The sequence below is a fragment of the Macrobrachium nipponense genome, chromosome 11 (genome assembly GCF_015104395.2).
Source record: "Macrobrachium nipponense isolate FS-2020 chromosome 11, ASM1510439v2, whole genome shotgun sequence".
In the NCBI taxonomy this organism is placed as follows: Eukaryota; Metazoa; Arthropoda; class Malacostraca; order Decapoda; family Palaemonidae; genus Macrobrachium; species Macrobrachium nipponense.
In genome coordinates this window covers 14176343-14198163 of record NC_061087.1, presented here as the reverse complement: position 1 = coordinate 14198163, position 21821 = coordinate 14176343, and the positions used below count along the sequence as shown (strand labels likewise).

The 21821-nt window shown below is 36.0% G+C and overlaps 2 protein-coding genes across 5 annotated transcripts in view; both read left to right on the top strand.

Moving 5' to 3' along the window:
• The window catches only part of LOC135226520 (sperm-associated antigen 5-like), a 237453-nt gene extending 229557 nt beyond the window's left edge, over positions 1 to 7896 (top strand). For 3 of the 4 annotated variants that reach the window (XM_064266402.1, XM_064266349.1, XM_064266191.1), the window contains one exon: positions 5421 to 7896. In XM_064266402.1, the coding sequence (XP_064122472.1) occupies positions 5421 to 5642 (222 nt within the window). In that variant the 3' untranslated portion in view covers positions 5643 to 7896. Of the gene's footprint in view, positions 1 to 98; positions 179 to 5420 lie in introns of all 4 variants that reach the window. The other variant, XM_064266272.1, reaches the window with a different exon arrangement.
• A 5188-nt stretch (positions 7897 to 13084) lies between these two features.
• LOC135226410 (protocadherin Fat 3-like) overlaps positions 13085 to 21821 on the top strand; it is a 378891-nt gene continuing 370154 nt past the window's right edge. Inside the window, exon 1 of the mRNA XM_064265980.1 lies at positions 13085 to 13466. The gene's annotated coding sequence lies outside the window, so the exon portion shown is untranslated. The remainder of the gene's footprint in view (positions 13467 to 21821) is intronic.

Here is a 21821-nt window from a genome sequence, read left to right as displayed (position 1 = left end):
GATGCATGGGAAATGGACCAGATAATGCACATGTAGGGACTTTAGAGAGAGATATATAGTTTTTTCTCTTTAAAACATCTTACTGCTCACAAAAACAGCCCGTTGGTTCACACTGGAAATCGGTGCCAAAGACATTCCGAAAGGTCAGCATCAGACCTTATAATCCTCGGGTTCCAAGGTCAGTCGGTATCCTTCTTGCACAGCTTTCATGGCAAGGTGTCTGCTGTTGATGATGTTAATGGCTTAGCATTTGTATGACACTTCCAGAGGATGACAGATTCAACATGAACATGAAAACTGAACCATTGAAAAATTGAAAAAAAAAAAAAATTGTGTAAAAAGGTTGTTTGCTTAGTTTTATTTTCCTTCTGTCATATGAGGAATGAATTGACGTAGCATGTAAAAGCTGAAATAGGGATCCCTATAGCTTTATAGGCAGCTGAAGCATATTGTTCCTATTAAGGCTGAAAAGTATAATTTTTAAACAAAGTCATGTCCTAATCACGTCTTTTAATAATAGTTTATATAATTCACAGCAAGTAAAGTTGAAGTAAAATGTAATTGAAATAATGTTGTGACATAAGTATGTTGTGAAAACCCGAAAGGCCTGCATTCTTATACTAATATTCAAAGTTTTGCATTACTATGATGAAGAATTCATGAAACTAATTTTACTATGTATTATGTATTTTGATAAACAGAAATATTAAAGATACAACTCGGATCAAAACAATGCCTGCATGTGACAGAAGTGACGATTTCTAGAAATATACAACCTTTTTAATAAACTGCTCCTCAGTATTTTGTAGGTGGACAGTATTGGGGACAGTAGTACTCTTGTATTCTAAATTTTATAATTTAAGAAGTGCAGTATATAGTACTATAGGCCTGTGTATATGTATATAGAAATAGACTGTAAGCATTGTTGTTTTTTGTTTTTAGTAGGTTGTGTCTGTCGAGAAGTTGACTGATGACTGTAAGGGTAATAGTGTTACTGTAAGGGTAATAGTATTGACCATTGTTTACATAATGAAGTGGGTTTCATAAGTTTTCAAGAATATACAGAACATCCTTGTGCTAACTTCACCATATACGTACTGTAATTTATAATTTTCTTTTCAAGTTATATGGGATGAGCTGTATCATTCCTTATGGGTATAGGCATACACCTGTTTTTATCATTGTTATTTTGAGCGAGTTTGAAAAGATTGGACATTTGAACACATCTTACATTTTTAAATACATAGTTTGTTTTTCCTCTGAAAGTATTGTACGTAACTATGGATAATAGGATGTTACAAAATATAAAAGGTGTTATAAGAACTAATTTCGTAGGGGCGCTGTACAGTGGCAAACTTTTAGGTAATTCATACTTCCTGTGTCAGTGTAAATGGTAAGCTTTAAAATGGTATAAAAAGAAATTGAGGGAGTAAAGTCAAGTTTCCAGAAGTTTTGCAGCCTGAAATTGGATAATTGTAACAAGAAACTTAGTCTTGTGTTTCAGGGCAGTTATTACTCATTTTAGTTCTTTCACAAAAAAAAAAGAAAAAAAAATTGCATATTTTTTCTTCTGGAAGGGACATAAGGAAACATACAGAGGAATTTTAGAACAGAAAAGTAAATTAGTGTTGATAGATTTATACCTTATTAAAAAGTACAGTTAATGTAGATTTTTAGCCATTAATGCTGTTTAAAGTGACAGCATTATGTTAATAAAATTATAAAAAATTTAGGAACACTATAAAAGTACATAGTATGGGATCAATTACAATATAATAGTAATTAATGCTTTAATTGCATGGTAATTTTGGTTGCAAAATTAACTATCAAGAGTTTTTAAGGAAATCTATTTCCTGTATAAGCTATTTAACAAATGTGAAACCATAAAGTCAGTAGCATGAAGTCACTACTTTTGTAATTATTTGAACTAAATAGAAATTTAAAAGAAAAAAATATATTCATGACTGATTGGTGACTGTCTATTAATTACCTTTGGCAGTTCTCTGTGTCAGATCAAGACTGGAAACTACTTTTTTAGAAGGTATTTATGGAATTTTGTGCTTGAAACTGGCCAAGTTGTTGTGGAAAGGTGTAGGGCAGTGAACTCCTCATTGTACCTAATACTAAATGTGACATTGATGCTACAGATGTTCATGGTTGCAGAATATACTTGGAGTAAGTGAATTCCTTTGTCCAAAATGTATAGGAAGACTGTAAGGAAGAGAGATTTTGAGAACTGTGTTGGAGTAGAAGAGCAGCTCTTAGAAAAGGATGATAATTTCTGTTACGTTAGGAACACACTGGACTGTGGAGTAGGAACATTAAATGGGGAGAAAATTGGAGAACTATGTTGTGGTAGAAGAGTAGTTTTTAGAAGAGGGAGATCATTCTTGTAACCTTTGGAACACACCAGGCTGTGAAAAAAAAGATTAGCTTCAGCTTGGATGAAAATGAAACAAAAATATTTCCTTAATGGAGAACAAAAATATACCATGAGTACATAGCCAGGTACAAAACATGAGCACTGGCAAAGAAAATGAAGAATACTTGAAGTGAGTATGAATAGATTGCTAAGGCTCATTACTATTGTTTAGTAGTTGGAAGCTTGTGTTATGGATTAGGAAGTGGTGAAGAGGGTTTGTGTCCAGGAGCTGGAAAAACAGATTGAAATGGTTTGGTCATGTAATGAGGGGATGAGGAACAGTTGATCAGAAAAAAAGCAGGTAGGGAGTATCAGGATGGTGGCCTGTTGAAAAGCTCGGAAAGCCATGAAATAAGGATTTAGGTACACAGGACAGAGGAGAGTAGCAAGAACTCACGTAATGTTTAAACCTATGAAGAGGAAAGTTGGCTTTAAAATGTTTTTTTACTATTTTATGCAGTTTGAATCTTTACTCTGAACTTCCTAAGCCTTTGGCTGCTGAAAGGTCTCCATATCTTGAGTGGTCAGAATTTTGATCCTATAATTGAATCCTTATGTTCCACATTCATTTCTAAAGAGAATTCCTGGACATTTAGGAATGTATCATTTTTGCACCCTCCTGTGATCCTATGTTTCTGCTGTATGTTGTTGGCAGTCAATGTCATAACTTACTGTTTTTCCTTGAATATGGTTGTAGTTGATAAAGGATTAAAGAATTTTGTGGTATTCAGCTTAAGTAGTAAGTCACTGGCAGAATGTTGTTGGAAGATATTATAGTATACTTCTCAGAATTTATGTCAAACATTCACTAGAGTAAGGTGTAGGCAGAATTGATTTCAGTTTTAGTTTTAGCAAGATAACATTATCCTCAAATTTTGTAGGCATACAACATTGTATGTAAAACTGATAATTTTTTTATATTGTCATAGCATATGAAGTATGATAGCACACACAAAATGATTCACAGAGTTTGCTAACATCTTGAAAGTTCCTTTTGTTGAGAATGAGAAGTTTATGAAATAACAGATTTTTTTTTAATACACCAACTGAGGTATATGTACCTGTGGTGTACGCTGGTAAACTTGTAGTTGAGTATGCCTAGGTGCATTGTACACTGCATATAACATTTTCTTAATTAGATTATATGGTTCCATACATTATACCATTACCATATCAGGGATACTAATTGAATTAGTTGTGATAGCATGATTCCAGTAACAGCTGTGATTAGAGAATATTAGGAAACATCTTGACAGAAGATGTAACTTTATGTTGATTTTTAAATATACATTAATGTATATTTAGACAATGAAGGATGTCAAAATCCATACTATAAGTTACAAGATTTTGGATATAAAAGTAGCAGGATGCAAGTGAATACACAATAACATTATCAAGAAATATTCAGAAAAAGAAAATAAAGATCAGATATATACATTAGCTACCTGAATAATTCCATATTTCATTCTAAAATGCTTGACTGTCATCCTCTCTGAAGCTGAAGCCTTGCAGACTTGATTTAATGTCTTTTCTTTAGTTAAAAAAAATGTATTACTTCTATGACATAAATATACTTTATGCTGAACTATGGATGTCCAAGGAGTTTAGCACTGACTATGGTAAAGGGCCTTTTAATACTTGAAGCCTAATAGCAAGATTACACTAATCTCTCAGCTTTTTTTTCTTTCTCTCTGAGTCTTGAACACAATCAAGAATGAAATTTATAACTTCCACATGTAAAAGTCAGTCTTGTTTTCTCCCCCTTATTAATCATAGGGCACAATCCCGTGATTCCAACCACTATTATCTATTATCTGTGCAAAGGAGCTGCCATTGCCATAATAGAAGAAACGTTATCTTCTGACTAACCCTGTGTTCATGCTATGCAGTATCACTGAAGTTATGGTTAGTTTCTTAACCTGCTGCTCAGATTATCTTAATCGAATTTCAATGTTTTCATTGCTACATGAAATTCTTCAATTTAATTGCACGTGTACTCAGCCCTTTCAATGCTAGTGCATTAAAGTTTATATCCATTTTTTTTATTTCAGATATATGATGGAAATGAGATCATTTTTGGATTTAAAAAAAAAAAAAAAAACTCATATCTTTTTTAGTTAATTTTATTAAATACTGCCTTCCCTTTTTACAGTACAGTATTTGATACTGTGTGATGTAGAATTAGCTTTTTGGGATGATTACATGGCCTGGCCAGAAACTGTTTGCATGGTGCAGTTTTGTATATAATTCATCCAGAAAAAGAGTGATGGAGCAAATAGAAACTCCCATGTTGCTCCTGTGATAGGCAATCTTAGATTAAGATTAGAGTGGTAATCAGAAATCTTGGAGGCAGTTTATCGTACAGAAGGCTGCTTTGTAGTGAAGATCATAACACTGCATATTTTCTCATACTGCAATTTACGTATTGTTTTAAATCAGGATTAAGCTTTTACTAATATTTTGTAGTGAGCAGAATAGAAAAAATATTTTGAATACATATCTGATGTATGTTGTTTGGTAGACTCGTAATTTGCTGTTGTTTTATTAGTTTAGTGTACTTGAAATTTGTGTATGAAATTGTTTACAGGTTCAGTGTAACCTCTTACGGTAATTGCTTACAGTATGTATTTCTTGTCATAATGTGTGTAGATTTAATCATTGCAGCATTAGAACCATCATGCCTAGTTGATAATTTTGAATTATTTTATCTACTTTAAAATAATGCAACTTTCCCATTGGTTTTGTGAAGCCAGTTAAATCACTAAAATACATATGTATACAATATTGAGAATTCGAAAGGTAAAAATTATTACGTTTTTTGACTGGCAGATGTAGTGATAAGTTACAATTCTTATTATTTTAAAACTGATATATCAAGAAATTAACCCCTAGTTTTAGGTCCACTATATACTGCATGTTGTAGTATTGATTTACAAATACTATTAGGTTTGAGATTTATTGTTAGAAAGCCACTACTAATTCATAACTGTTCTTGCAGACTTTGGAAAATGTCCCCGATATTGTCTCCGGAAATTCAACCCTTAAACAGCTGTTTGCCACCCTGGCAGCCACTGAAAAGTCAACCCTGCAGCAGAATGGAAATGCCATCAATAAGAATGTCAACAATAAAGACTTGAATGCAAATCCACAAACTATAATCCCCATGGGCATCAATAATAAAAAGCTTTCGCCCACACTGCAAACTGAAACACACCTCTGAGAAAGCGATTAAGACTGGAATTACACTAAGGAATCAGAGGGTAAAAGAAGAAATTCAGTTTGAGTTGTTTTGCTAAGGGTATAGTTGACTGTAACTTGGTTGTTAGGTTATACTGAGTTCTTTAAGTATTTTAGTACATATTCTTTCCAGTGAAAGAAATTTTACCACAATGTGGATTAATTTTTTTTTGTTTATCTTACCTCAGATCAACATCTGTTTAACAGTATGGACATTTAGTTTATTTTCTGTTCAATCTTATACTATATAGTAGTGTACTTGAGTATATGAAAAGGTTTTTTTCATTTATTTTCATTTCCTCTGTTTCTTTAGTGTGGTTTTGGTCTTAATAGACTTTGACTTAACTAATGATGACCAACAGAGCTCCTTTGAGCTTTGCCATTAAAATAATATGACCTTTGTAGAAGTTAATGAATCAATAAATATAAGGGAAATTTCTTTGGACGTTATTTAAGTGACAATTTCACATTTACTGTACCCCTTATAGATTCATTAAGTAAATTATTGACGTCCATATTTAATATAGAAGCATAATATCAAATGGTAAAACACTGAATGCATGCAAATTACATAGACATTTTTCAGTATGAATAAGTGCACTCTGTTTAAACTTCTGTATGTTAGTCAGCAAGATTATGTAAGAACCACCCATCATATTATCTAATGGGGATGTGTCTTGAATTGTTACTTCATCCATTGTTAAGGGGTAACTTTACAAATCATATGACTACATTTTGCCATGTCACATAATCTTAATAAATTTGGCAAAAGTCTGATATTTTACACAAACCCACATCCTATTTATCTCCTCTAAATAGTATGTACAAGTAATCCAGTACAGCATAGTGTAATTGTGCCTTTTGGTTGTGAATGCTATAAAGAGCTTATGATTAAAAAGAAATTTGTAATCAGGAAGTTTCTATTGTATAGGTTCATTTAAGTATTGCATGTTTCTGTGTCAGGTAAATCAACCTATTTGTTTTTACTTCCATAAATCAGTGATATTCTTGCAAATATTTCAGGTATCTGAAATTGTTAGACATTAGGAGATAAAGCCTTGCTCATCTGATAAGTCTGTATTGTTACATACAGGAGATTTAGGCAAATAGAATATTCTTTGCATCCAACTCCTCAAAACTGATGAGTACTGTACACAAAGGTTGTTGATCACAACATTTTTCCTTTGACTCTTTGCTTCTGTCACAAGAGCTTTGGAAGTATGGTCTGTAAATGAAAAGCTTTAAACATGAGCTCGCAATCCTTCTCGGTTGTCGTATGTGTCCTTTCCTTCCTTCCTACTTAAAGGTTTTGAAATGTTACCATTACCTTCATTCTTTGTATTCCTGTAACCTGTCTTTTAAAAGGTGGGTCCATTACATCTGGAATCACCCTATCTATCTCCCTTCGTCTTCATTTTTCTTGTTTTCTTGTATGCCTGGACATTGAAAGGGATTTGTCTTGCCTTTTCTGTCAACCTTAACTTGGAAAATACATATGGAGAAGTAAAGTGGACTGTTTAAAGTTTATTTAAAAAATGCTGAGCTTAAGCAGTATTGGACTGGGAACTTTCTAATGTTGAACTGGAAAAACAAGGAGCTTTAGCAAAACGCATTAATCTATAGTAAATGTGGAGATTCTCATTGTTTTTTGAGGTGTAGTATGCAAAATAGAAGATATATATAGATATATATTGACATATTAAATTTTTAAAGCTAAGCACCACCAGATATTTATTAGTTCAAGTTATATATGAATGGTGTGTTATCAAAGCACAAGTCTAAACCAAAGTCTCTCTATATGTAGATTTATATTACATAGCAGAAGCAGTCTATTACAAGCGTTGCTTCATTTTTACTCAATGCTCCCTGTGATCATGAAAGTAAGAGTAATTTTTATTATTATTCTTCAAGCAGCAATTGTTTTTAACTGTTTTGCTACATATTTTTCACAAGAGTCATTTGGTTAATTATTATATTAACCAAATTGTCTGTCCACTTAAATTGTGCATACTGTATTTTTGTGATTAATAATACCTGACTATTTTCAAACTTAAATACTTACTTTTTGTAAATATAGAAAATGCAATTGGAATTTCTGCCTCAGGCTCAGATCTGCACCTCTGCAGCTAGATTAGATTAGTTTTATTGATCTCGTTATTGGTTTTGTTTTTGCATAATTGCCTAAATTGTATTTTGTACTTAGCTTTTTATTAATAAAGAAATTTAAGTAGCAAGAATTGTATCAATAGAACCAAATATGATGTTTTTGTCCATTTCTTGTGCAGGACCATCAAGGTTTCAAGATTTACAACTGATAAAACTATGGTTTCAAGAATACAGTACCTGTCTTTGTATCCTCAGAAAGCAAATGAAAAGACTGATGTACATGGGATACATGGAGTGTTAATCCTTAAAAGATTGATGTACTACATGGGACACATGGAGTGTTAATCCTTCAGTACTTAACCTTAAGACCATAAGAGAAAAATGTTAGTGAAATTTCATTGTGAGTAATAGTGACTTATGTTGTTTACCTTTATGTTCAATACAATACCACCAATGGATTTTCCTGAAAATTAAAATTATGTATGATAAAGTCACTGAAAATATATTCAGGAATAACAGATCAGAACATTGTTAGGTCTTGAGAGTAAACCATATGCATTAGTATCAACTGGCATAGGTGATTCAAGATTCAGATTTAGTGAATTTACACAAGAAAAGTGCTTTGTTTTAATGATAAAAGATCCAGAAAAAGATACTTAACAATATATTCCAGAACATTTACTTCTGCTGTTTTGGGTAGTCTCATCAAAATCAGAAATACTGTAACATTGGACCAGCTGTTAGAGAGAAGAGGTGAACAAGACAGTGGAACAATAAGGAGAGTCAGGATACAGACACCTCACCTTATTTGACCATGCAGGAAGGCACATGTAACCAAGGTGTAGAAGACCACAGATGCTGTCATACCCTACAAAACTTGAGTGGTCAATAACAAGTAGACAACCAACAATAGGAGATGGGATCTGGTTACAGTCATAGACAGTAGGTTGCCTACTTCTACTTGAAAGAGTAGAGGCATCCTGAGAAATTTCAGTAAGGAATTTCCAGGCATGATTGCAGATGAGCCCAACAATGAAACATGATTCACTGAAGAACAATTTTATCCCAGATCAGATATAAAAGTCAGGGGTCACTGCCAAAAGAGAAACTCCAGAAGAAATCAAGATTTCATGGGCTTGGTTTAAGAGAATACATACTATGTGATCAATTAAAACCTTGTTTTCTTCATGCAATTATTAATATAAGATGACAGTCTGTTCATGAGATACATAAGTAGAACCCCTGGCATGTATGAATATAGATCAAGATAGTGTACAATTACAGGCTGCCCTAGAGCAAGAACCTGTTCCAGTATAAGGCTGGTCTAATCCAAAATATGACCGGAGCAGATTTTGCTTTACCTAATCACTGGTTCCAAAGTTATCGTTTGATGAGCTTTATTCTACATACATTTATTAAAGAACCCTATAGAGTTCACAACCCAGGATTTTGATGTTATGGACATTAATTTAAGATTCTCATCGGGTACTGACCTCACGGTGAAACCATGCTATCGCTGCTCCAGTGACACTACTGGCTATGGGCTGTTTTAACAGCTTTCATTGCATAGATGACTACCCTTTCCTTGGGCAAATTCACACTACCCTCAACAATGTAAGGACAGTATTATTACAATTATCATTGTCTTCAAGCACATACGTAGGTCCCACCTTGTCATAAATCAATAGAAACAAATGCCTGGGAACTGATGGGCTCCATGTTCAGGGACGGGAAACTCTTCAAACTGGGCTTGATCGAGTTGGCAGCCAAGCAATTAGAGATGGAGACATCATTGCAAAGGACTATACAATAGCATTCCTTCTAAAGAAGAAATCGTTTAAGCAGCCCGAGACCAAAACTATATATTCAAAGAAAACATAGGTGTATTGACTTTTCCCAACATACAGGTGAAGAGGAAGTAGGCTCATCATTCCACAACCCATGGACACAAGCTAGGTTTCTCAGACCTTGCATGAGCATGACAACACCTGTTGGTCTATTGAGAAACATCTTAGATATTATGAAAAGTTAGTGGGTAGCTTTTAGATACAGGCCAGAGTCAAAGAGGGTGTAGGGACGAATACTAACGTTGCCAATATGTGGAAAGAGGTTCAGTAGTACATATTTAATAAGGTAGTACAGCAAGATCTATGTACTACCCAAAGCTAGAGGGGATTGGAGACCAATGATCAGTCTGAGACCTCTTAAGCTTGTGTGATGGATTCATCTTTTTGATATGACTAAAGATAATCAAGCGAAATTATGGGAGTCGATTGACATAGTCATATTCCATGGGTACACAAGTACGTAGGCAAAATTGCTGTGATCACAGTAAGCTCAGCAAGCCAAAGGAAGCTACTACTTTGAATGAAAGTTTAAACAAGGAGTTTAGACTAGGATATCAGTGATTTAGGAGGAAGTTAAAGCCCTTGAGCAAAGAGGTAACTCCTCTTAAACATCGTGAGGAGTTCCCCTGATGAGGGTGGGAGATCTCACTTGACCTAATAATCGGATCACTTGTCTTTTAGTTGGAATTAATAACTTTATTTTTTACGACTGTGTGAGACTTTCAAATGATATCGGAAGCATATTGTCATTGTAGACAACTAGTTCCTGAAAATGAAAAATTTTTACTCTCTAATTATACCATATGTATGGAAAGAATTTATTGTTGGAAATACAAGGGGAAAACAAACTTGTGATGCCCTTTTGCACTACTCCTTTGGTTCTGGAACAAATGAATAAAAAAGAGCTAAGGTCCCAGGTCTGTAGACGGGCTCAGAGAGGACTGCATTGGTATCGAAGAGTGGCGTGTTAGACAGCATAATTTGCACTTATACAATAAGCACCAATGCTTGGGGGAGCCATTCATGAAAAAGAAAGTATATTATGTATTAATAGCACAGCAGTGCACAAATGATTTTAAAAACTATCGTTAAAGAATGTATCGGTAATGTTTTAAGGGTCAACACCAATCTTGAATGCAGTACACTGAAAGCAGAAAAAATTATATTGTGATTTGACAAATGAACATGGTCACGAAAATGTTTAGGCTGTCTCTCTAGAAATATTGCTCTTACTTCTGTTTGCGAGAGATTTCACCCATGATCTTTGAGGCCCCATAATAAAGTATGACTTGTTATCTGTGTCACAATTATTTGTGGTCACGACTTTAGTCCTTCTCCTTGACCAATGTTTACCTACCTTCCTCCCAAACCTTTTCTCTCCCGAACCATATTTCCAGAGACTTTTGTTCAGGTGTCTTCTAATTGCACAGTCATACTTTACTTCCACAGCAAAAGATGTGATCTATGTTGGAGCACGAACATGGCTAAATCAGTAAACCTGAATATCCTTCCAAGGATGCTGTTTACGCGAAAATTCGTGTAAGTATTGCTGCTACTCCGTATTTTTGCTGTAGCTCTCCAGATCTGCTGGTATTAGTATTTCATTTTTCAACTGCTCTACTTGCTAACATTGTCCTTGGCTTTCTCCCTATGTACTACCCACATTTTTCTGTAGTGGTCTATTATGAATATCGATTAATTGAAGCAGACCAGAGATAGACAATTCTGCAGATGCCTTCGTATACCATCTTGAAGGGTTTTATTCCACCCACTCGGTTAAAGGTAATAGCGTGTCCCTTGACGTTTTTTTTTTCTTTTTCTTTTAATACTCGCTAAATGTATCGGGATATTAGGGACGAAGCATGTGACTATGCAAGGACAGAAGCACATTTATAAATAAAAAAGGCATGAGGACCAAACTATGTACTAAATAATAAAAATTTTAATCCATAAGCCTAACGATTTTTATACGAATATTGCGCACATAACACCTTCGTAGATCACTATAAATCGCAGATGATCGTTACTCTAAGTAAAAGGATGTTAATGTTGGTTGACAAATAAACTCCAGTTTACATAATGATTTAAACACTTTAATAAAACCATAATTACAAAAGACTTGTTTGACTACTACACATTGGGTTGAGTTGTCCAATTGTAGTTTTGTTTATTAATTTACTTTTGAAACAATGTAAGCTCGTGGTCCACTGATATATACGTTTTGCTTTTGACCTTATCAATGATAATATTTTGTAATATGATATTATTATACAAGGTAATGAACATCAGTAAATAACTTATTTCTTCCGCTGACTTAGGCCATGTTGTGAATGAAGCTATTCCTGGAAATATTCAATGTTCACAAAGGAGAGTACAATAAATAAATAAATAAATAAATAAATAATTAATAAATAAATAATCCAAAACTGCCCGTGTGGGATTTTTTTTTATAGTTTCTGATACTATTGGTCTACGTATTCTTACGCTATTTGAATAGTACTCTGGTACTTCTTATTGTGTATCTCCATTCGATTATGTGTCTTAATGTGGTTAAATTACTAACAGCCAAGTTAAGAATATACACAAGTCTGCGTTCTACTTAGCGTTTCACGTAAAGTAATTATTTTTTACTAGACCTGATTAGAATCCTTTCTTAACGCTCGGCTGATCAGTAGTTGACCATAATACTCACTAACATCCCACACAACTTTACATCACAGCCTGATCTAATCGAAAGATTTTATTAATTTCATAACATGCCGTCTCATCATTATAAAAGAACGACTCCGGACTATCTGTGGTATTTCTTATCCGGTCGTATATTATAACTTCGGTTACATCTGGGTGTCCGAGAGTTGAACTAATCGTCCTCGTCTTGTGGTTGGAAGCAGGATAGGCGTCAGCTGTCACTGTCAGGTTGCCGGCGTCACGTTGTCAACAGACGCTCACTATCACACTAACAGTGATAAATTGGGTATCCTCATAGGCACTGAAAATGTACCAACTTACTGGATAGTGTAATTTTATTCTTCACAAAATACTTGACAATTCCTTATAATGGGTCTTAAGACTTTCTTACTCCCGAATTTTAGGTATGAGTCAATAAAGTTATTATCTTTATGTTATCGGGGTAAACTCTTAAAGAACAATGATGCAAGAGTATGATCGTAGACTGTGCCTTGTTACAGAAACCGATACAACATTACCGTTCAAATATCTTGCCTTTACGCGCCAAAATGCTTTGGATGCAGTACTTTGCCTTCGATTTATGAAGCTGTAGTTTAGGCTTGCAACGCTCTGAATTGCAAGTCAGCAGCAAAGACGCATTCTTGTAGTACATTGGATTATTATTAGCAATATAAATAAATAATGACTGAATAACATCCGCGCGACTCTACCTGGCCGACCAAGTGGGGCTATCAGCTGTCTCAGACTCAGTCTCTCGCGGAGTCGTTAGGACCGCCAGGTTTTTCTCAGGCTGCAGGCAGTCAGTGGATGTGTGACCGTGTTGGAAGAAGGACCTGTTCTAGCGGCGCTCCCGTCCAGTGATTAGATACTTTGCTCACAATTGATGCATCCAAATTCAGTAACCGGAAAACCCGCTTTGATTTGTCGTTAGCTTGTAGCGTATACCGAACTACAGGTACTGGAGTTTGTTTGATATACAGTGTATTTTTTTCTATGGCAACTTTTCATCTTGAGTGAAAAAAAAGACTGATCTGTGATTGTTGACACTTATTTTGTTAAAAAGACCATTGTGAATTGTGGTGATAGGCAAATGGGCTTTTCTCTCCGGTGTTCTCATGCAAAGTGAAATATTTAATTATTGTGAAACTGGATCTACTCTGAAAGAGGTAAGTTAAATTTTAGCGCTTTTCTTTTATCAACAGAAATTTGCCAAAAGGAATTTTCCACAACACGACTGAAATGCGAATGTTTTAAGAGAGAGTAGTATAGCCTACGTATAGGCTAAGGCCAACAAAGCAAGTATAATGGGGTTACAAGGAAAGGTCTCTGGGCGGGCATCTTGTCCGTGCAGCCGTGTTGTTGTACCTGTGCCTTAGGGGCGCTGGTGAGACTTGGTATGTGGAATTGGGGTATAAGCTACCATTGACCACAAAACAAACAATTTGCGTCGGACGCGACGGTAACTAGAATTACCACTGACCGCGTGTGACTAAGCACCTTTCAGAGTTCCTATCTCGGTAACAAAAATTTGTGCCAGTCGGTTGAAAAAAGAACAAAAAACCCTTTTAGTTACCAGTAATTGTCATTTACCAATTCTACTGGGGCGCAGAACGAGTTTTTGCTCGGTTTCTCTGTGTAAGAGATGATCACCGAAAAGTATTATCGACAAATATTCCCGTTAAAATGTGACTGGTCGTATTTGTAACAAGAGACTACAATCTTAGGTGAAGAGGATTCGCTAAGACACGAATAGGCCTATGCAGTCGAAAAGGCTGTTTCTGAGAAATACAATCCAGAAAAGGTACAGATGTGTCATCATCAGTATTTAATATGTTATAACTATGCGTGGAAGTGCCTGCATATACCTAGCCTATTGTTTAGAACTCGTTAAGTTCCAATGGCATTCGTTTGCTTTCGTGTCACGTTGAGATTTCTGGCCTCTTAATGATTATCGATTGTACGAACAGTCCTTGCTCATTACATTTTCATGGTGTCATTAGGCCTATAAGACAAGTCGGTGATACTCCTCCTCTAGTCGAGTAATGGTGCGGTAGGTTTCTTTATGTTTGGGAGTTTTTCTACACTGTTTAATTACTGACAAAATGATCAAAGACTGTAGGATTTTGATTTTTATTTTATCGTCTCGGTTAAATTTTGACCGTTTCTTAAGACAACATCGAAATTTGAAACGTTGGGCCGTTACTGGAGAAACCTTGTCATACAGTGCCACCTATATCGTTGTTTCTCCCCCCCACAACCCCCGCCCGAGTCAGAAGAACGTATCAAAGAACAACATGAAAATTGTGTACATGTAGCCAGCAAAGGCCGCTGAATGAATTGCTTTCGTTGTTCAAATCATCCATCTAGTTGCCTTCCATCGTCTTGTGTTAGATTTCATTCATTCCAGCAGTTGAATTATTATTTTAAGAATCGTAAGTTAAAATTCACCCTAGACCATAAGAGCTGTCACAAAAGACAAATAAAATATTTGGAATGAAAAGAATTGGATTTGCTCTTCTATAATGGGTTTGTGTTCATTATTATAGCCCCTTAGATTTGAAGGATGTACGTTTTTCATTAATCATGGTCACTGTCAAGTATACGTGTATTTCACTCCGAAGGTTTTACTAAAAGCAAGCTTAATGACTGTATTTTGGGGATATTGCGTTACTGACTGTGGATAAAAGACAAGTTTCTTATTATCAGTCGGGGAAGCATGTGTTATACTCGGAAACCGATGTACTAGGCTATACAGTAAAAAGTATATACGAGAGAGATAATTTTAAGTCAGAAAAACTACAAGGAAGATCCACTATCGTATATCAACAAACGAGATTGACAGATTCTCGTAAAGAGATAAAAGCTTGAACAGCTCGATCGTAAGCTTGCTTAGATCTCTCTCTCTCTCTCTCTCTCTCTCTCTCTCTCTCTCTCTCTCTCTCTCTCTCTCTCTCTCTGGTCATGAATACTACTCCTAGGAGAGGAGAAAATATCTTGAGCATTTTTGGCAGTTCAATGATCTCTAATTCGACCATGTTTCTGAAATTGCAGTAATAGGTCAGCACACACGAAGAATTTATATCTTTTGCATTTCACGATAAGTGGAAATTACTGGCTATAACACACCCAGCAGGTGTAGCAGCGAAATTGCTCCAAAGTGGATATGTGCTCTCGTCTTTGCAATAGCTGTCGAGCCCCACTGGTTTATGTGACATGTTTGTATCCCCAGCTTAGCATGTTGTTGGTGTTACTAATGTTTGCATAAGGCAAGTCAGCTCATGGCTGCACGTAAAGACATTGTTAGCCATATTTATTTATCTTGGTCGAGCATTTCGTTTTGAGCGAATTTATATGTGGATACTTTTCGTATTGCTGCTATCGTACCGAATACCAAATCACCTTGAAAATAGAGCAGTGAGGATATAATACGTCGAATGTGTTTGTGCTTTTTTAAATTTAATTTGATTTGTGGGAACGTGTGCCTAGTTTGAAATCCTTTTGTGATTTTCTGTTCAATGTTAGTATTCCAAATTCAGCAGAATACATATATTGCTATTGCAGTATTTGTTATTGTTAATTGGTGTTCCCATATAGGCCTATGTTTCATTTCGTGTGTGAGGTTACTTTAAAGTACTTCGATGTAGTTTTGCGCTTCAAAATTATTGTGAAATCCTCTCTTTCTCTCTCCAACACGTGCACACACATGTTACAGTAAATATGTGAAATTAGGGACTTCGCGAAGTCCCTTGGGAATATGTGAAATGACTTATTCGCTTAGGAACATTTCATCCCCGAGGGCCAGTAAGTAACACGGCGAAACAGTGTAGATGGCCGTGTTTAGTACTAGCTTTCGGGGATCAAATGTTCGTAAGCGAATTGGCCATTTCACACAAATTACTGGAAATTTCAGGGATTTCACTGGATTTCACAATCTTACTGTAACATAAAAAAAAATGTATAATTGAGTGAATCCTGTAACGATTCAATTTAGACTTTGCATGTCGCAACGTCAACCGCTTTTCAGCATTGGCGTCGAGCCCTTCTAAACACTTAATTATGCTTTCTTGGTTTTATGTTCTGTGTCTCACATAATGTCACACTTTTTTTCGTCATTTTCCGCTGGGTTACTGGAATTATAGCACAGCTACTAACAAATATTCGTCTCCCATTCCCTATACATGACAACCCATCTATATCTATCCGTAATCATTTTTACCGGGTCCTCATCATCTCTATTACTCTCGAATTCAACTTAATATGTTAGCATGGGCGCTTTCTTTTAAATCGGCTCGTAATTCATACTCTGTTGTTTTACAAGATCTAAGCGTTGTTTGTGGACATTATTTGGTGTTAGGCTATTCGTTAGTTTTATTTAGTATTGGGGTTTGTGCGTGTATGTGATCTAGTTATCTGTAATAGTAGATTGCACCTGTATTTAGAAAACCTCTTAGAAGTTTTGCTTTATAGTCAGCAATTTTGACGATGGTAATCATCTTTTTCAAGAAGAATTCAGGCTAACGGCCAACTTCATTTATACAAATTAAACTTAAGGTAAAAAAATGTCTGGGAAAGAAATGATTTTATGATCCATTAGTTTCCTTTCAATACTTGTGAACATATGCATCTGCCCAGTGCCCATGTAAATATCACCACCTTAGAGTCCATGTGAACATGCGTATATTATGATAAATAACTGATCACCATGGATTACAAACGTCAGTATTACCTAATCATGTGTGACTTGTTTTAGACGCAAGTTTAATATCACAAGTAAAAGAAGCTCTATCGTTAGGGTGCCCTTCCATTTCTCTTCTGTAAATTTTGGAACCATTGCTCTTCTTTATAACGTTCTTTATCATTACTTTTCGCCCTCTAACATTTCGTTGATTTTCATAATCTTTAATAATTTTTGACTGTTGGCCTGATTTTGCCAGATTTGCGTTGTTTTTATTTGTTTTCTTTAATCGGAAAGGCATAGAATGACAAGTCTGACAAGGTATAATTATAGAATAATGATAAACTGGACTCGTATAGTTGAAATGCAATTTCTTTGGACGTTCTTTATGAATATGTTTCAATTTCATGGCCTTACAGTGATTTTTCTTCTTATTTCAATGTGCACCTGCAGACTAAACTATTCTGTCCTGAAATAATGACTTTTTATTGATTGCTTCCCAAGTGTCACGACATGCCTGTGCTTTTGAAGGTTGTCACCACCCAAGGGACATATTCACTAGGGTCATTATTTTGCGTTATGGGACATTTTTCATTTTTTTTTTTATAGTTATACTTTACTATTCCTTGTTCGTCTTTTCGTTTTGCTCTTTCGACATCAATTTTTTTTTCTTTTTAGGGTTAGTACGCTCCCACACGACACATCTAAATGCATTTCATATAGTACTATATGTTACAGGAAGACACTGCAACCAGGGATTTCACGAAATCCTGAAATTTTCCGGAAATTCGTGAAATCGCCTTTTCACTCGGGGTCTAATGTCCCTAAGTGCATTTGATTTCACGAATTCCCCGAAAATTTTCAGGGATTTCGGGAAATCCCTGGTTTCACAGTCTTACTGAAGCATACAATGTACGTGGAAAGTGTGTAATTGTACTCACCGTATTAGGTAATCAAGTTGAACTGATTATTTGGCGTAAATTATTGTAGATTAGCTCATTTTCTTGTTTTGTTATTAATGGGAATAAGACACAGTCTAGACGATTTATCTAGTTGATTAAGAAAAAAGTTTAACGAAGTGTAAGTCACCAAATTTCATGAAATTTTACCTGAATCTCCCTTTCTCCCTCGGTCAAGGATTGTATATTTTGTCTGAACGCATCAACCAAATGTTGACTTAGACTAGAGAGAGAGAGAGAGAGAGTGAGAGAAATTTTTATGTATATAGTATTTCCAGTTTTCACTCAAAGCTTTTCACAGGTCAATCTCGCCTGTGTTGTAATCGGTGAACATGGAGTTGGCCTAAGTAACGGGTACACGTTCCAAGTCGAAAGTTGAGAGAGTTGCAATTTACCGATAAAGTATACGAAAATGTGGAGCTAGAATGGAACTTGCCTCCGGTCTGCAAAAGGAAGGAATTGTTTAATGGAGCTGGTTTTCTCGAGAAGGGGTGAAGTTGGGTTACAGAGTCGGGTCGTGTGATTGTAACTTTGTATTTTTGGGGTCGTAAATAAACATGCTGCTTGACTTTCAGGTTTGGCCTGTGCTTTGGTGCCACGAAGTGAGAGAGTGAGTGTGTATAATTCTCTTGAATGAAGTACAGTACAATCAATTTTGTTAGTTTGTATAAGGGTACTTGTGTCTATTATGGATAGCAATGATATATTTTCCGTGGGATTTTAATGGCTCTATTTGAAACGTGTATAATAATTTTTTTTATCATTTGCATAATTTTCTTGAAAATTGCGTCGAAAACATGTTTTGCTTGTCAGCATGGACTTTTGCGAGCTATGGTGACCATTTAACGTTTTATAGCATATGCGTATGCCTTTGATGTTTGTATAGGAAATTCATATATTATCAAGTTCTGTGTAAAAATTGATGACTTAGTATACAGCAGTGTGGATCATTATCTCGTTTCCATTTTGCTATAGAACACGAACATTCAGCTTTCATGGTGTTAGATGTTTAAAAATCTGTTTGTTTGTCCTCAGTTTCAAAAACGAGTTTGTCATTGCAAATGAAGTTTGTATTCATACGGATGAATGATTAAAATACGCATAGATTTATAACTGGCTGATGTACGCATACTAAATGAATACTTATTGATTGAAGCAAGTATTGATGTTGATGCAGAACTTTTCAACTTTTTAATTGACGGGGTGCAACTCGCCTGTTTTCGTATTCATTACATAAATAAGCCAATTGCTTGTCTTGTGTCATGTGCCTGAATACAATGCAGCCGCGACCTATGTGGTCCATTAGATGATTATGTCATCAGACTGAGCTCGTATATTCGTAGGGAATGCCACGTTATATAGATATAAGAATTTATGGCGTGAAAACATCAGCCATTCCCTCACGAACTTAGCGGAAGTTTCCCCCCTCGTAGTCGGCGTGTCACATAACTTAAGTAAGAAACTTCTGTTAATGGAGAACTATGGGGAAAGTACTTTTTATTCGTTTCGTAAGTTGCTACGACCAGAAGTATCCGTCTTATTTTTTAAAGATTTTTATGAGGAGCCGTTTTATTTGTGTAATGGTCCATTGCGTTTAATACTTGAGGTGACATAAAAACTGGATATAATGAAATTCACTATATATATAAATTAAATATATATACTATGTATGTCTATGTATATGTATATATATATATATATATATATATATATATATATATATATATATATATATATATATTATAAGGTCACAAGCTTTGTTTTATATCGAATATGTATAAAGAAAAAGTTGTGTTTGACATCAAAAGACTCATGACAAAGAATTCACATCAGCCGACGAGGTGTTGTTTTGTAGACAAGAGAAGCGAGATATATACCGTCACCACGTAGTACGTGGAAAGTGACCCATTCCACTCGGTGCAGAATCAATGTGCGAATCCTCCCCGTCGAGCATCGTGCTCTTATTTTCTTGCTCCCAATTTTCCCACGTCTGGACCTGAGGTAATTGTTGTTCTTTCGGTCTGTCCGCCCCCACCTTTCTTCAGCACCTGGCCTACGGGATGCCTCTAGGCTCCTCTCGGCTGAGGACTCCCTGGCAACTCCACACCACTACTCCTTTGCTCCTTGACTCCCCTGTTCTCGGTGTTCTCCTCCGCCCCCGTCTCTCGTCTCGCTGTCTTTAGGAAACGTACTGCAACATAGTCACTACTTTTTTTTTTTCTTTTTTTTGCGCCTGATTTGCATGAACAGATGGGGTTTCTCATTCATGTGCGGAACTCTTTATTAAGCAAAGCGTTTGCTCAGGTCTTTGTCTTTCGCCTTATGTATTCGTAGTATTATGATCGTGCATTTATACTCGTACTTGCATTCGTGTGTATTTGGAGAAATAAAAAAAAAAGAAATGGTGATACCTGTAATACCTAAACGATACGTATTGATTCTTAAAGCAAGGTTATGGAACTGCTTGTTTTAAATTGTTTTAGAAACTCGAAAAAAGTTATTTTGATAAATTTCTGAGTAACATTATTATAAGAGAAGAGCGGCGCGAACAACTAACCCTATGGTTTAATATCTGTATAAATGTGATGCTATCGAATTTAGTATGGCCTTTTCTGTTTTCATCTAGCTCACGAGAACACTCTTTCTAAGACGGTCACTTTACGATTCCACTTATATTTATTTTATCGTCGTGGAATAGTAGTGTAGAGGCGCCAGAAATGGCAGCGTTAAAGTTTATTTAGAAACATGCGGAATGGGAATTGACATCTCCCCGTCCAGCCTACACCTTCGAAAAGCACAGGGACCCCATAAAAGGGGGTTTTATTGTGGTCGTCAGCGATCGTCATCTCGGTAGGGGATAGTCCATTGTGCCGTTGACTCGTTCGCCCGGATTGTGTTGGCACGGGTTTGGCCTATAGGCCGAGGAACCACATCTGTGCGTGCCACACAACTGGGGAGGATTCTGGTGATAATGGAGTGTTATTACTTGGGGTTGGTTTTACGTTTACTTCTTATGATTTTAGGCAAGTTTTAGATGCATTAAATCTCTCTCTCTCTCTCTCTCTCTCTCTCTCTCTCTCTTCATTATTTCTTATGGTTTTAGGCAAGTTTTAGATGCATTAAATCCTCTCCCTTCGAAACTCTCATCATCTCTCTCCTATCTCTCTCCTCTATCTACTCCTCCTCGGTCCCTCTCTCCTCCGTCTTCTTTCCGTTTTCCTTCGTTATTCTTATGGTTTAGGCAAGTTTTTAGATGCAATTAAAATCTCTCTCTCATCTCTCTCTCTCTCTTTCTCCTCTCTCCCCTTCGTTATTTTCCTTATGGTTTTAGGCAAGTTTTTTTTTTAGTGGCATTGTAATTCTTCTTCTCCTCTCTCCACTCCTCTCTCTCTCCAATCTCGTCTCTTCTCTTAAATCTTCTCTCTTACTTTCTCTCTCCTCTCCTACCAGCATCATCTCACTCTCATCGGTTAGCTCTCCTCTCAATCTCGCTCTCCTCTTCTTCCACGCCTCTCGGTTTCATCTGTGACCTCAATCGAATTTTCCGTATGAATCCTTCGGTTTCAATATATTTTACCCATCTTCCCTCTCACTTTCGAATCTCGGTTTACTCCCTCAACTCCGTCAATTTCGACTCCTCTCTCCTCTCATCCTCGTCCTCTCTTCTCGGTCTTCTATCATCTCTCAAGCACTCTCTCTGTGCAAACCCTCCTCTCGCGATCCCTTCCTCCTTTCGCAGACCGGTCTGCTCTCAACAATTCCGCTCTCCTTCATCGTCCTCTTTCTTCGGACTTTAACGGGCTCGGATCTCTAAGTTTTACTCCTCGGGCTCTCTCTTAGCCTCTCTCCTCAAAAAATCTCTCTCGTCTCTCTTATACGTTACGCTT